General features: G+C 40.1%; 2 protein-coding genes across 2 annotated transcripts; both read right to left on the reverse strand.

Moving 5' to 3' along the window:
- Window positions 1-3,345: 3,345 nt before the first annotated feature.
- On the reverse strand, window positions 3,346-8,039 carry nppa (natriuretic peptide A). Its single transcript, XM_028583690.1, has 3 exons — window positions 7,929-8,039; window positions 4,074-4,392; window positions 3,346-3,474 (listed from the first exon to the last, which is right to left on the reverse strand). The coding sequence occupies exons 1-3, from the start codon at window positions 8,037-8,039 to the stop codon at window positions 3,470-3,472; spliced, it is 435 nt and encodes a 144-aa protein (XP_028439491.1). The 3' UTR covers window positions 3,346-3,469.
- A 4,779-nt stretch (window positions 8,040-12,818) lies between these two features.
- On the reverse strand, window positions 12,819-13,987 carry nppb (natriuretic peptide B). Its single transcript, XM_028583948.1, has 3 exons — window positions 13,886-13,987; window positions 13,063-13,333; window positions 12,819-12,877 (listed from the first exon to the last, which is right to left on the reverse strand). The coding sequence occupies exons 1-3, from the start codon at window positions 13,985-13,987 to the stop codon at window positions 12,867-12,869; spliced, it is 384 nt and encodes a 127-aa protein (XP_028439749.1). The 3' UTR covers window positions 12,819-12,866.
- Between the last annotated feature and the right edge of the window lie 433 nt (window positions 13,988-14,420).

Below are 14,420 nucleotides of genomic sequence, written 5' to 3' on the forward strand. Positions count from 1 at the left end.
AAGAATAAAAAGACATGACCCGCCCCTATTTTCCTCCGGTGGTCCATTCCATAAATACCAAACGGTCCCTAAGCACAGATTTCCTGCATGACTTCTTGTTTGAAGACAGCGGTGTGGAGTGTGGAAGGTGAGTCGGGTGAAAGGCATTCTGGGAGTTTGTTGTTTTGGAGTACAGAAATTCTAGGCTCCTGTTATCTAAAAGATTTTCAGTGCCATGGCTCAATATTTAAATGCTTTCAACAATGTGAATGAAGTCATCACGTTTCAATGGCTGCCCGTATTCATATGAGCCAGAGTAAACAGACAAAGGGAGAGAGTGGCAAAAACCCCCTGTGTTAGCATGTTAGCACATGTTAAACACTGGGGGGAAATACTCCAAACACTTGGCAATCTATGGGCCTATTTGTACCTCCTCGACTCCTCGATCCTCCGGCTTGTGACCCGGAACTCGTTCTCAGCGCGCCATGTTGAAGGATGTCCCAATCCTAAAATGCACATTGAGGAGTGAGGATCGAGCATCGAGGAGGCTCCTCTGAGGAGTTAAAATCGAGGAAACACTAATGTATCCTCGCAGAAGACTTTTCACCTGCCGCATGTAAACATAGAGGAGAGAGAGAGAGAGAGAGCAATAATATCCGTGGCTCCGTGGTTAATCTAACATTATCGATCGGGGCGGTCAGATCTTACAAATTCTGATTAATAGCGGGTGGGTGAAATAATACAAAATTAACGATGTAAATATTACATTACATGTCATTTAGCTGACCCTTTTATCCAAAGCGACTTACAATTAGAAGTATAGAAAGAAGAGACTTGGCAGCTTGCTGTGAGGTTGCCGTTTTGTTTTGTATGCTGTTATTTTGCCTCAGTTTAATATTTACTTTGTATTTTGGTTTGAGTATGTTTTGGTGTCGTTTTGATCATAAATACACAAACTGTGCACTTTAAAAGCCTCCCCTCCAGTCTTCAATCGTGACAAGAACATTTTGAAAACGGCAAAAGAAGGCAAATGTACAAAAGTGTGTACATAAACCAACAATAGACTTCAGTGTTAACAAGCTCACCTTGCCAGCTGTTCGGCGTGTCCATGGTAACGTCAATCAAGCTGTTAACGCTTAGGATTGTGGGTAGTGTAGTACTTCTCCATGACATCGCAAATAACAAACACTTTTCTTAAAACAACGTTGATTCCATATGGACTCGTGGTAGAAACCTTTGTTTCACAATCTCTGATGCTGCATTCAAAACAGTTCGGGAAAACGGGACAAACCCCGTCCCGTATTGAAACAAAATGGGACGCACTATTTTATTTAGAAATACGGGCCAATTCCGTATTTTAAGGGATGGGTGGCAACACTAGCTACAGCGTCATCATTTACGGTAACGTTACTAGTTCAACAAAGCACAGTAGTAAAATAAACCCAATAGACGCACTAACTACGTTACTAAAACTGGTCCGTGAAGGGTGCACGCATGTATTGTAAAAGTGTTCGATGGATCCAGAAAAAGTGTGACCCATCTCATTAAAACAAATCCTCTAATGCTTTAATTGTGTTTAAACAAAATAACCTGAGATTATGTAAAAAATTGTGATTAGGCAATTATTTAATAATTGTTACAGGCCTAGGAACTGTGCTTTAGAAAACTACAGTATCAAAGTGGATACCCATTATGAACATTCACAGAATTTATTTTGTAATATGTTTGATGATTGGTCAATTATTCCTATCAATCTTTTTCAGGTTCAGACTCATTCCAGAGAGAGTGAATGTGACAGTCGTATAGAATGACAATGAATGGTTGCATGTTCATGCTGGATATCCACTTTGATACTGTAGTTCCAAGTTTTCCACATGGTATGAACCCAGGGTGACTTTGCCTTGTTTACCAGCCACTGCAGCTGGATTGTAAAACATTCCTTGTAACGGATTGAACAGCTTTTCCTTATAGGAGTCGTGTTACTTTACTGCTAATGAATCAACATTTCCGGATTTTGCTGCTTCATAATAAAAACATTCAAATACCAAAATAACTGAGGACTTTTATTGTGAAGAACTCATAGGAAATGAAACCGTTCACAGCTGGGCTTTAACCACGCATATTTCCGTCAACTCCAGACTTTTGGCGAGTAGTTTTCAGCGCTAGTCCGTGACACCATGTAGCTGAGCTGAGGTACAGACGAAAGGAAAATTATCGGTTAAAAAAAATGTGGCGACATATCACCGGTGTTAAGAGGCCTGCCGCGCAGTCAGCAGTAGCTATGAATGTACAAGCTGTTGAGGGCGAAGTAAAGAAAAAGAGAAGGTACTTTTGGAACAAGTGGCGCATTGACAAAACAAACAGCGAAAGACCATGCAAAACATTTCAGACCATAACTATTTTTCACTCTAAAGTCGCTGAAGCTGCTGCTGTTTTAATCCTGTCGGCTCTCTGCTGCTCAGTTCCCCCCACGACTGACGCACACGCACACTTTTTATTTGCCTATATTATTAAAATAAAAAATAATGCATTGAAACAATTCAAAATATATGGCTGGTAAAATTGGGCATCCACCGCCACGGTGGCTGGTGGGCAAAAAATTAAATTTCCCACCCTGTATGAGCCGGTATCGTAGCTCTCTTTGATAAGGTCCATAGTTAGCAATATAGTCAGTCTGATCTACATTGGAAACAAAACCTGCACCTGTCCTTATCACCACTTTGATCAGCCTGCACTGGCACCAGCAGATCCTCAACACTCTGTTCTGTCCTGCTACTTTCCAATGGCATTAAACACATGGGGTCAAAAATGGACTCATGTCAGTTTAGGTATTTTTACCTCAATAGCTGTCTGGTTGGTTGCTGCCATCAGGTGAAATGCTTAACTGGTATATTACCCCTCCTGCATTACCGCAATTAATTTCCATAATCTCCATAATGTAACTGGACAGAACCGTGTGACGGAAACTTTGTCATAACCCACAGTGACATCTCCTTCTTGTTGCCTTGTCTAATGCATTTAGCCAACAGTAGTTGATGGGTGAATCACAGACATGTTTCCTGCATGACTCACTTCATCTGTCTATTCATTTATAATCCCTGCTTATTCTGTTCAGGTTTGCGTAGGTTTCCTCATGTCACTGCTGGTGTGCAGAATGAAGAGAGAGCTTGACTAAACTAAACTTTGAGTACTTAATGGTACAGGTTTGAAAGAACGACCGAATGCTACATATGAAAAAACAAGTTTATTTATTTATTAGCAACCCAAATGCATTTTCTTAGGGCGCTAATGTTACACAGTATATAATGGAATCAACAGAATGTGTTAGTTGAGAAGCAGCCCATTTGTCACTTCAAACAAAAAAAACACATACAATACACACACAGTTGAACTTTGACTAATGCAAAATCATACATATGTAATATCTTTGGTTGTGTCCTCAGTTGGAGATCAAACTATAATCCAACATGTGTCCCAGGAAACTGTCAGACTAGCCTGAAAGGAAAATGACACAAACACAAAAAGGATTAGTTATAAATAACTAGTAATTTAGTGTGACTTGTATTTATGCATATGTTGTGTCATGCAGTGTTCATTACATCCCACAATAAGAGACAGTACCAACATAGCTGTAGTCAGGAAGTGGTTACCCTAGCTTAGCATAAAGACTGGAGGCAGGGGTAAACCGCTAGCCTGCCGCTTTGCAAAATTAAAAAATACACCTACCAACATCTCTAAAACCTACTGATGAATGTGTTGTTTCTGTTGGTTTAAGCTGTACACAGACAGACATTTTATAATGGCAATTTATGGTTTTAAGGGGAGTAACATGATAAGAACAACTTGTTAACCAAAAACAAGAGGATATTTAAAACTGATGGTAAGGTAAGTTCAGGACTTCACCGCAGTGCCACATAAAATCATCCTCTGAGGACCATGAATAACAGAGTTCTATGATTGCATGTATAGTCAAAATTCATGTTGTCTCTTCCAATGACCACCAAACCAGCACAAGCTTTTGACCCCTATGCTTCAGTATATTTGATCTAAATCCTAATTGGATTTCCTTCTGCCATCCTCAGCTGCAGTCTTACCTCTTCCACTGTTGCATCCCAGACCGCTGGCATTTCCTATTCGATCCATCCTGGCCCCAAAGCAGCCAGAGGCCCGTTTCCTGGCTGTCATCAGGAGGTCCAGCAGACGGCTCCTTTGACTTGCGGTCCTGCTGTGGCCCTCAGCTGGTAATTGAGATCTTTCTGACATTAAAGGTTCTTGGTCCCCCTCCGGGTCCTGGTTCCAACCCTGGCTGGCCTGGCTGTTCTCAGGCTGTTGATTTGTTCCTTCATAATCAGCTTCAGCGTCCTCCTCCTGGGCTGCATCAGCAAGAGTCTCCTGAAAGCGCTCCAGTATAGACTGGTATGGAGAGTTGAAGATGGGTTAACATTCAAAACTCTGACTGTTTTTCACACTGGTTATGTTACAGTTAAACATTGGAAACACATGCATAAGCCTTCTAGTAAATCTGTAACTAGGGATAGCCCAGAACTTGGTTTCAGTGTTTCTGGTGGTGGTGTTTGTTGGCTGCTAGAAATGGGATTTTAAATTGTTTTATTTGTATTAAATTAAAAAGAAAATATGAACATTTAAAAAAGATATGACAATAAAAAAAAACTATGGCATTAAAGTATAAATTCAGACCTTGACTTTGAGCGTCCCAAGGCAATTGGTAAGCAGAGAGCATAGCTGAATAGGGCTTGAACAGACCGGTTTAATACATGTCTGTCGACTTAAGCATGTTCAGAGTGCACACTCCCTGGAACTGATCCAGCCTTGGACCACAAGAATCATTGAGTCTGTGTCTGTAACAAACCTTTTCTCAACTAGAAGGGCACTCAGAGAGTGCAGACCTTCGCCAAGGTATGGACTATCTCACAATGTTAATGCAGTGTGAATTTTCCCAGTTGGGAAATAATTGTCCAGTTATTTCAACACCACATAAGTGCAGCACAAATGCCCTGTCTCGCAATGTTGATAAAAGTGAAAAATAATTTGTGTATTTGCCCCATGAGTGGGATCCACTTCAAGATGTAATGGGTTCTTCCTTGGCCCCCGCTACACCGTTAAACCAAGTTTAATAAAAATCAAGCCAAACGAACACTGGCTGGACTACAATAGAGCTGTTTGGAGCAGTTTGTAATAAAGGAAAGGGAAAAAGCCCAAATTTGAGAAAAGTTGAGGTTCAGGTGGAATTGTATATAAAACAATATATATATATATATATATATATATATATATATATATATATATATATATAAGGACACAGACTTAGTGAAAAAAATCACGATATACATGAAACTCTTCTTTGTAATGGTTTAGTGTTTGACTAGAGAATTAGTGCCACCAGCAGTTTATCTCACGTTGCCGGCCCTATCTCCAAGTATGGTTTGGATACACCACTTATCTATTCTGGGATAGGGAAAAAAAGCTCTGGCTTGTTTGTATTTCTTTAAACCAAAGACAACTGTCCTGGGCGGCACTAAGCCTGGAATGCAGTGACGGTGCCCCTGCAAAATAGATAGCACAGATAGCTCAAGGAAAGGGACGGGATGTCAGGCTTTTATCCCAAAAAGAGCCAGACTATGATGCCTCCAAGTCCTAATATTCACATAACAGTAACGGATGGAAACGCACAATTTCTGCTGCTGGAGTTGATGAAGGTTGTTTATTACTTAATACAATTTTAAAAGAACAGTTAAGAACTATTGTTGTTACCCAGGGTTAGATGTGGGTTAGGTTCAGGGTTGGGAGATCATGTTTAACTCCTCAGCTTGCATCTTATGAGGTGCGTGTCGGATTGTGCCAGACAGTATCTGAAACCTCCTTTTCATGAATACCTTTGAGGAGAGACAGAGATCATGTGCATCATGACATGTGTGGCTTAATTCCCTGGGAAGTACCATCCAGATACCTAACATATCACAGTTTTATCATTTCTCAAGCAAACTTGAAATTTGGATGGAAGTGACAATTAAACATGAAAATCTTGTTTTGATGGCCTCTGAGTGCCATTCTAGTTATTGTTATTATTATTATTATTATTATTATTATGATACACAATATAATTATGATTATTATTGTTATGATTAACATACAGTAGGTAGTACTAGTGGTGGTGATCGTGGTTGTAGTAGCAGTAGTACTATTGGTGGTGGCAAATATTACTATTAGCATTATAGACTCCTTTCCAGTCTGACACACAGACACACACACCTTGTGGTCTTTTTAATGTTTCTGTCTATTGTCATGCAATAAATAAATATATAATAAAGTATTGAATTGGATTTAAAAAATACTGTAATCAGTCTGAGAAAGCTTTTAATAACGTAAAATAGTACTGAAAAAAGTACAGAGGACATGACCTCAGTGTCCTCAGTGGTAGCTACGGAGTCAGTGGCTGAAATCTCAAAACTGGACAAATAAAACCAAAACTAAGAGGAGTTTTTGGACACGCTGGCCCTCATTTATGAAACGTGCGTACGACCTAAAACAGGCGTACGACGGGCATACGCCGATTCCCACGCAAAGCTCGGCATTTATCAATTTGGATGTGAGCGTAGGCTGCGATCAAATCTCACGTCTGGTCTGAACTCGTGTACGCAAGTTTCTGAGTCAGTGTGGACTTGCGGTGCAGCATATAATCAGTTTAACAGGAGAAGGAGAAGTCATCAGTTGATCACGTATCAGCAATGACAGATCTGGCTCTTTTAGAAGACCTCTATGCGCCAGTCTGCAACATTGTTTCAGCCTGGGGGGTTCTGCACAACATCACAAAGGAAGACACGGTGCCATAAATGTAGCGATGGAGCCAGATGAGCCGATGCCCAGAGAGCAGTGTCCAGAACAGCCCCAACTGAAGGAGACAGGATATTATTATTCCTCACTTTTAAAAGGTAGCCTATAGTGTTATGTTTGGCAATGATATTCAATACAGGAAACATGACGATGCACAACATTTTTATTTATTTTTCAGGTTTTTGTTTCTCTTTCAAGTGAATGATTTATTTCTGCCATTGACCGAGTTATTTTGGCTTGTTTTTCCAGCCCCTCTGCTGTCAGTAGACAGGGTCCAGCACGGGGCGGAGGACACGCGCTCTCCCTCAGCTGTTGCCTCGTTCCGACGAACACAAGTAAAATAAAAGACACTGCATAAACTCCGCTACCGTGTGTTTATTTAATTATAGGTACACCTACATGTAGGCCTAAGAGATTGCAATAGAAACCTGTATATATTACTATTAGGACTATAGAAAATGCATCAAGGATGTATAAATTAAATAGGCTAAACTTCAGCTGGAGTCCGATTTACTACGGCAACACTGTTGACCACATCAGTGATCTCTTTCCATTCCGCATTCTTTCTCCAGCCTTTAATACCAGTTTTCAGGCTGCCGAATAGTACACACGTTGGTGCAAATGAACCGGAGATATCAGGGCTTCAATCTCCACCTCTGAAAAGTTCCGCTTCTCAGCCAGATTACGTCTCGCCATGTTGTAAATTGTAGGGGCGAGGCCTCAAAACCCAGAATATATTGGGGCGTGATATTTAAATGACGATCGTTTCCAGCCGCCGCATTTATCAATGTACGACCATTCTTACGCTCTGATTGGTGTGATACGAATGTTTCATGAATCCCACGTGAAGCCTGTCGTAAGACGATTTTTCCGCTCATACCTGCGCTGGTTTCTACGTTAGGTTGATAGATGAGGGCCAATGTGAATAAACACTGCAGCCCCAACAGCTACTGTAAAACATTTTCTCATTTTTGGCCTTAGAATTCACAACATTGTAAACTTACTCCCTGGCTTTAATTATGAATATACCTGACCTTCCAATGTGCAGTCATCAGACAGAAAGGTGTGATGACTAAAAGGGTTACTTGGTTTCTTACCTTGAGCTGAGCCAGGTCCCTAGTTGAAGAGGTCCTACCCAGTATGTGGCTGCTAACCAGTGTGTGCTGACACAGCAGGGCCAGCAGGCCCCACAGGACCGCAGTCCTCATGTTATCCTTTTGCTGCGAATACTGATACTACAGGCTGCACTGCAAGACTTTATATACATGCCAACACACACACACACACACACACACACACTATGCAACAGACAGTCAGTGTCAGTGGCTCATCATTTGGTAGATTACCTCGAGTGCATTCTGACACCTCTGCATGATAAGGCAGCTGGTCAGATGTCCCTTTAAGTAGTGCCTGGTGGTAGGTGATGTGTGTGTGTCTGTGTAGCATCATACTTACCGACCAACAGTGGCATGACCTCAGGAGCCATCTTGGAGCTCTGAGCTCAGACATGGTGTGTATTGACAGGAATGCAGCATTCACCATGCAAATACTTAACACTGTTCACACTCCTGAGCCTTAAAAATACCATAGTAGGTTAAAACTGCTTCCCCTGGGTTACAGGGAGGCTATGTGGTTTAGATTAGTAGAAGAAGGAAACAATGTCATTCATTTTTATTGTACACAATATTTATAATGATTCTGTTTAGTTTTGATTTATGTTTCAGTTTGTAAGGAAGGGTTGAGAAGGTTATGCTAAATTGAATGCAAGCAGTACCAAACATTTCTAAATTAGCCCCATATCATGTCCCAAGTAAAAATCTAAGTTGGTGAATAACATAAATGACACACGGAAAAAGGCTTAGGCTACTCTGAAAACTCCCATCACTCAACCCTGTCTCCTAAAGAATTACATTCCCATACAACTAAACTGCATTCTGAATGACGTTTTAAGGGAAACAGATTTTCTCCTGGATTACACATCCTTGTACCAGCGGCAGGTGCACGTTACAGCGCTTTTGCTCAATACTGGACCAATTTATAAGATCTTTTTCACATTAGTCATTTAGACCAAATGCATAGCAAATAGGGTCCAGATTGAAAAATACCAAAATTTCCCTTTAAGTATGTTACATAAGTTAACGTGTGCACATGTTAAAATAAGTCAACATTGACTTTTGGCTTCAAGTGGAATACGAACAGCGTTCTCCTTGTTGTCTCCCATGTTTGTTTGACTCATCAACTCTAACCTCCCAACAGAGAGTTTGAACGCAGACTTTGATTAGAAATTGTATTTGTTTACATCAAAAACAAACAGAAAATACTTTTCCCTCGTAACATAATTGAGAATGCAGTTGTATGGGAAAGTTATTCGTAGGAGACAGGGCTGCATCACTACAATACATTAGTTGATTGATCCCATTTTGGTTATGCTTACTTTATCAAGCCGGGTACAACAGAGGAGAATTCACTAACTTCAGGTTAGGGTACTGTCAACATGCATACGTTAATGTGCCCGCCTACATGCAAAAATATCCTGTCAAACATTTAAATTCATGCATAGTCCAGATGATATGGGCCAAATTTAAGGTGATATGTTCACTTTTTCATAAATGCCATATTCAACATTCTAAACTGTTCAGGTGAATAGCTAATATTTTCCAGTTTTGATGATTGGTCCAGGCAGGCTATTGCAGTTTTTTTTAGGCTACTGCTGTGTTTACATAGGACTAGCTACATGCTAAATCAGTGAAAGCTGTAATCTTGGCTGCCATTGCAATTTCTTCCCAATTTTGGGTCACATTACTGCTGGCACATGTCTGGTTCTGTAGTATTTGGTTTTGGTGATTTTTCACAGTACAAAGTCTGCTCCATTGTAGTCAGTCTCAGGCACGGAGTGCAACAACAGCGGAGATTCTAGAGACTTGCGAACATGGAATGGAACTGAGAGAAATAGAGAGAGAGAAACAGGAAGACACAAACAAATCATGGCAACCCAAAGAAGACAGATTATTGTGGTCACTGTCTGACAGGTGAGGTTGAGACAGAGATGCACTTTCTCCTACAATGTAAAAGCGTTTAATAAAACAAGGAACATTTATTTTAACAGATTACTCTGTATTCTCAGATTTCAAAGAGCTGAAGGACCTTTCAAAGTTAAAAATCCTCCTGGGAGAAGAAGACAGGGCTTATTATGCTGCCCTTTATATATAAAGATGCCACAACCTGAGGGACAGTCAATGACACACACACACACACACACACACACACACACACACACACACACATTGCAGGACATTAGATTGATTTAAATATAACAGGGGTAAAAACCTGCAGCCTGAGGTAGAAGGTTCATTTTAACATAGGAAACAATATGTATATGTACTGTAAATGTAACATGTATATGTCCTGTGTAATATGTTCATATTACTGTTTATTGTATTTTAATTCTGTGGCAACATTGTTATTGAAACTTTCATGCCAATAAATCTCTAAAAATATTGAATTCAATATAATTGAGAGAGACACAGAGAAGCTTATCCCAAATCCAAAACGGGATCAGCCTCATAACTGGAATATTCAAAGCGATATGCAAGCAATGTGGTTACAGCAACACTAGCATCCAAGCAAACACCAGCACAGGTGATCAACGCATTACACACACAAATGCAGACATTCTCATTAAATATTTATACTTTCACACATGGTCGAAATAATGTATTCATATCTGTAGTGACCACTGAGGGGCAAACAGATGAACTTGTTTTATACTACAAATACAGTAAACCAATGTCCAGTGTTGTACGGGCCTATTAATGGTGATTACACCATAGATAGAAAACAACCTTGTTGAATACTTGATTCTGATTGGTCACAGCATTCAACAGTCTGTTTTTTTCTGTACAACAAAGCATTGCCATGGCCAGAGTTCTGATTATAGATTGTGGAGGACCATTTTTAAATCAATAAAATTGTTTGTAAAACAATATTTGTGCTCATACAATTCAGAGAGAAGGTGGAGGAAACCGCACTAATGGCAACAATGCAAACAGCGCATTAGTTAGCTTCATGGTTACCTCACTCACCAAGGGGACCTGGCTTCTGCCGGAGAGGTGTGCTCATCAGCGGTAAAGTAAACCGTCCCAACCGGGACGGAGGCATTATCAGCGGGTAACCTCTGTATGAGCAGCTATGTCATGACCTTTACCTATATTTATTATTTTGTTCCTGAGTTGGCTGTTCCTGCTGACGTCTTTTTATTCTACTTCTGCCATGCTCCAAGATTTGTATTGACTTTTTTTACTATTTAAATTATATTCAAATCTCGGAATTTATTCCAACAACCCTAGTATTACAGTAACAAGGCTAAATTAAGGCAGAAATTTACTGTGTGTGTGTGTGTGTGTGTGTGTGTGTGTGTGTGTGCGTGTGCGTGTGCGTGTGCGTGTTGGATTGGAAAAATTATTTGTTGTGTCTTGTGGAATTAATTAACTACCAGCTAGTAAAAAGCCACAAAATAACAATAAGTGCCGATGGTTGCAGATGCTAAAGATTAAAAACAGCTTGGTGGTTTCAGGTCATTTATGTAGACTGACAAAAGGCACAGACAGAAAGCCAACCAGTTAGAGGGTTATCATTTATTGTCCCTTACAGTCTCGACAGAGTAACACCATTAATTGCAGCAGTATGGGCCCATCTGGGACATTATTCACAATCATCTCAAACACATACAAGTGAAATGCTCTCACACACTCTAGTGAAATGCTTTCATACACACTAGTGAAAAATTATACTCTTACATACTATACTGAAACCTCACGCACACACAACTGAATTGCTCATAAACACTACTGAAACACTGTCATAAACACTAGTGAAACCCTCTCATGCACACCACTGAAACGCTCTCATAAACGCTACTGAATCCCTCTCAAGCGCAATAATGACTCACTCTCATATACACAACTGAAACAGGAATTCACTTTCAATAGTGAACATCACAACCTGCATCTGTTGACTGGGTTCTGATGTTCTCCGCTGATGCTAAAGTAACGCTTGCTTGTGTTCGACATCCATCCTGCTGACTGAAGACATTAGCGTCACAACTGGATGTATTAAACACACAGTGAATTCCCATTTCATTTGTGCATATGAGAGCGATTCATTATTGCGTGTGAGAGCGTTTCAAAAGTGTTTATGAGTGTTTCAGTAGCGTTTATGAGAGTGTTTCAGTAGCGTTTATGAGAGCGTTTCAGTAGCATTTATGAGAGCGTTTAAGTAGCGTTTATGAGAGCATTTCAGTAGCATTTATGAAAATGTTTCAGTAGTGTTTATGAGCAATTCACTTGTGTGTGCATGAGGTTTCAATATAGTATGTGAGAGTATAATTGTTCACTAGTGTGTATGAAAGCATTTCACTAGAGCATTTCACATGTATGTTTGTGAGGTAACTGTGAATAATGTCCCAGATGGCCCCTCATAATCTTGTGTCCGTGTTTCTCTTATCATCTCAGTGTTTGTCTCCGGCAGTCTCATGTTAGATAGATGTAGGACAATAACAGCCATGTGACTGTGACATTTACTCCCAGCAGCAGAAGCTGGGTTTTTCATGTTGAAATTAACCTTCTACCCCAGGCTGCAGGGTTTTTTACCTCCTTATATTTGTAAGTCTATGTAATGTCCCAACAAATGACCTAAACAATTATTGAATTGATTCACATTATTATCTTGTGTGTGTGTGTGTGTGTGTGTGTGTGTGTGTGTGTGTGTGTGTGTGTGTGTCTGTCTCTCTGTGTGTGCATCTGTGTGTGTGTGGTTACTGACTATTTTGCTGTGAATGATGATGCTCAAACAACACTCGGTTAAATGATGTGTAGTCGTAAACATTTATTAAAACATTCAACAGTACATAAAGAACAGTCCTATAAATACCACCACCATCAATTTTCAATAAATATTAGTAAATAAATAGCATTCAAATAAAAATATATTTTGTAAAGACGTTGCAGTTCCAGAAGTATGATGGTAAGACTTCATCTTCACTTTGGATCTGCAAGAGAACACGATAACAACAGCAGCTGTTAATATTATTCATACATCCTGATTCTGTTCATTAATGATACAAATGCATGTATAATATCAGAATAAATATATTATGAAGAAAACATAAAGGGAAAAATACACTTGGAGCTATTTTTTTTACTGTTTTCTGTGGATGTCATTACTGTAACTTACTGCCAACAGTGTTGCACCCCAGGGAGCTCATGGAGCCTATTCTGTCCATCCGTCGACCGAAGCAGCCTGAGGATTTCCTGGACGAGTTGTTGCGGACGCTCTTCAGGTTCTTTGCTGAGAAAAACTCCCTGATCGCTTCGTCATCCAGTCCTGTTTGAGGCTGCTGTCCATCTGCTGCCTCTTCTATGATCAGGCTGTCCAGACTGTCCCTCCTTGCAGGGACTCTCTGGTCCACATTAGGAACGGACTCTTCTAATCTTTGAAGGAGCACCTGCAACAAACACCCATATACTGTAGGCTAAATCTTGCATAATAAAAATAAACATGTAATTTTTGCATTTTTGAATATAATCATTTACAGGAGAAGCCTTCAGTAATTTCTGGTAGAATATTCAAGTATTGTTATGCATAAGAAGCATATTTTCAGACAATAAGAAGCATTAGTGATCTTTTCCTACAGTGAAGCTCCAAATAAACATGTCCTTTAAGTTTAATGTTGTCAACTTTAGACTACAGCATTATTTATTTAGTACGTACTCATTACACTTAGTATTTGCTTAGAGCACCAAACTGAACTTCAGTAACCACATATCAAATAATAGAGTCCTATTAAATTATACATGGTCCCAGAGGTCCATATAGGAAGTTGTGTTGAGTGATGATCTTTATACAAAACAATTTATAACTGGGATTATTAAAGTTAAATAAAATAATTTTCATGCTGCTGCATATTTCCTAAAATTGTACCCATGTTCCCTTGAACTGTCTAGAAAACGTGAACTTTCCAAACTCAAGTTTCAGAATCCCTCCTTTAGAGACTCACCTTTAAGATGTCTATGTCAGTGTCAGTCAAGCCTGTGCTGATGGGATATGTGCTGAACAGCTGCAGGTTTAGGATGAGGAGGAGGAAGCAGGACAGATGCATGATTCTCTGTGAGTTCCTGTTGGTTGTATCAATGGATGGATGGATGAATGGATTGATGGATGGATGATTTATGTCTTCTTTGCCTGGGAGCGGTTTGGCTGCTAGAGCCCACAGCAGCAGCCTGCCCTCTTTTATGCATAAGCTTGACACACGTAGGTATGCCAGGAATTGGACTGCCATTCCTGACACCTGATTCTGATAACAGGAGCTGTCGGAAACTGCTCCTTTTAAAGCATTGTCTCTTAGATATGGGGCATTCGTATGACATAGCTGCTTCCATATGCTACTTGTTTCAGAAACATACTCCAACCCCCCCGTACACCGGGCATTGTTGTCAATGAGCTACGGGAAGTAGTAAACTAACAGTGTTACTAAATTAAGAGGGTGAACATGATTGTGGCCTGCTGGTTCAGCCTTCAAAGGGCGGAACAAA

The sequence above is a fragment of the Perca flavescens genome, chromosome 7 (genome assembly GCF_004354835.1).
Source record: "Perca flavescens isolate YP-PL-M2 chromosome 7, PFLA_1.0, whole genome shotgun sequence".
Taxonomy (NCBI): Eukaryota; Metazoa; Chordata; class Actinopteri; order Perciformes; family Percidae; genus Perca; species Perca flavescens.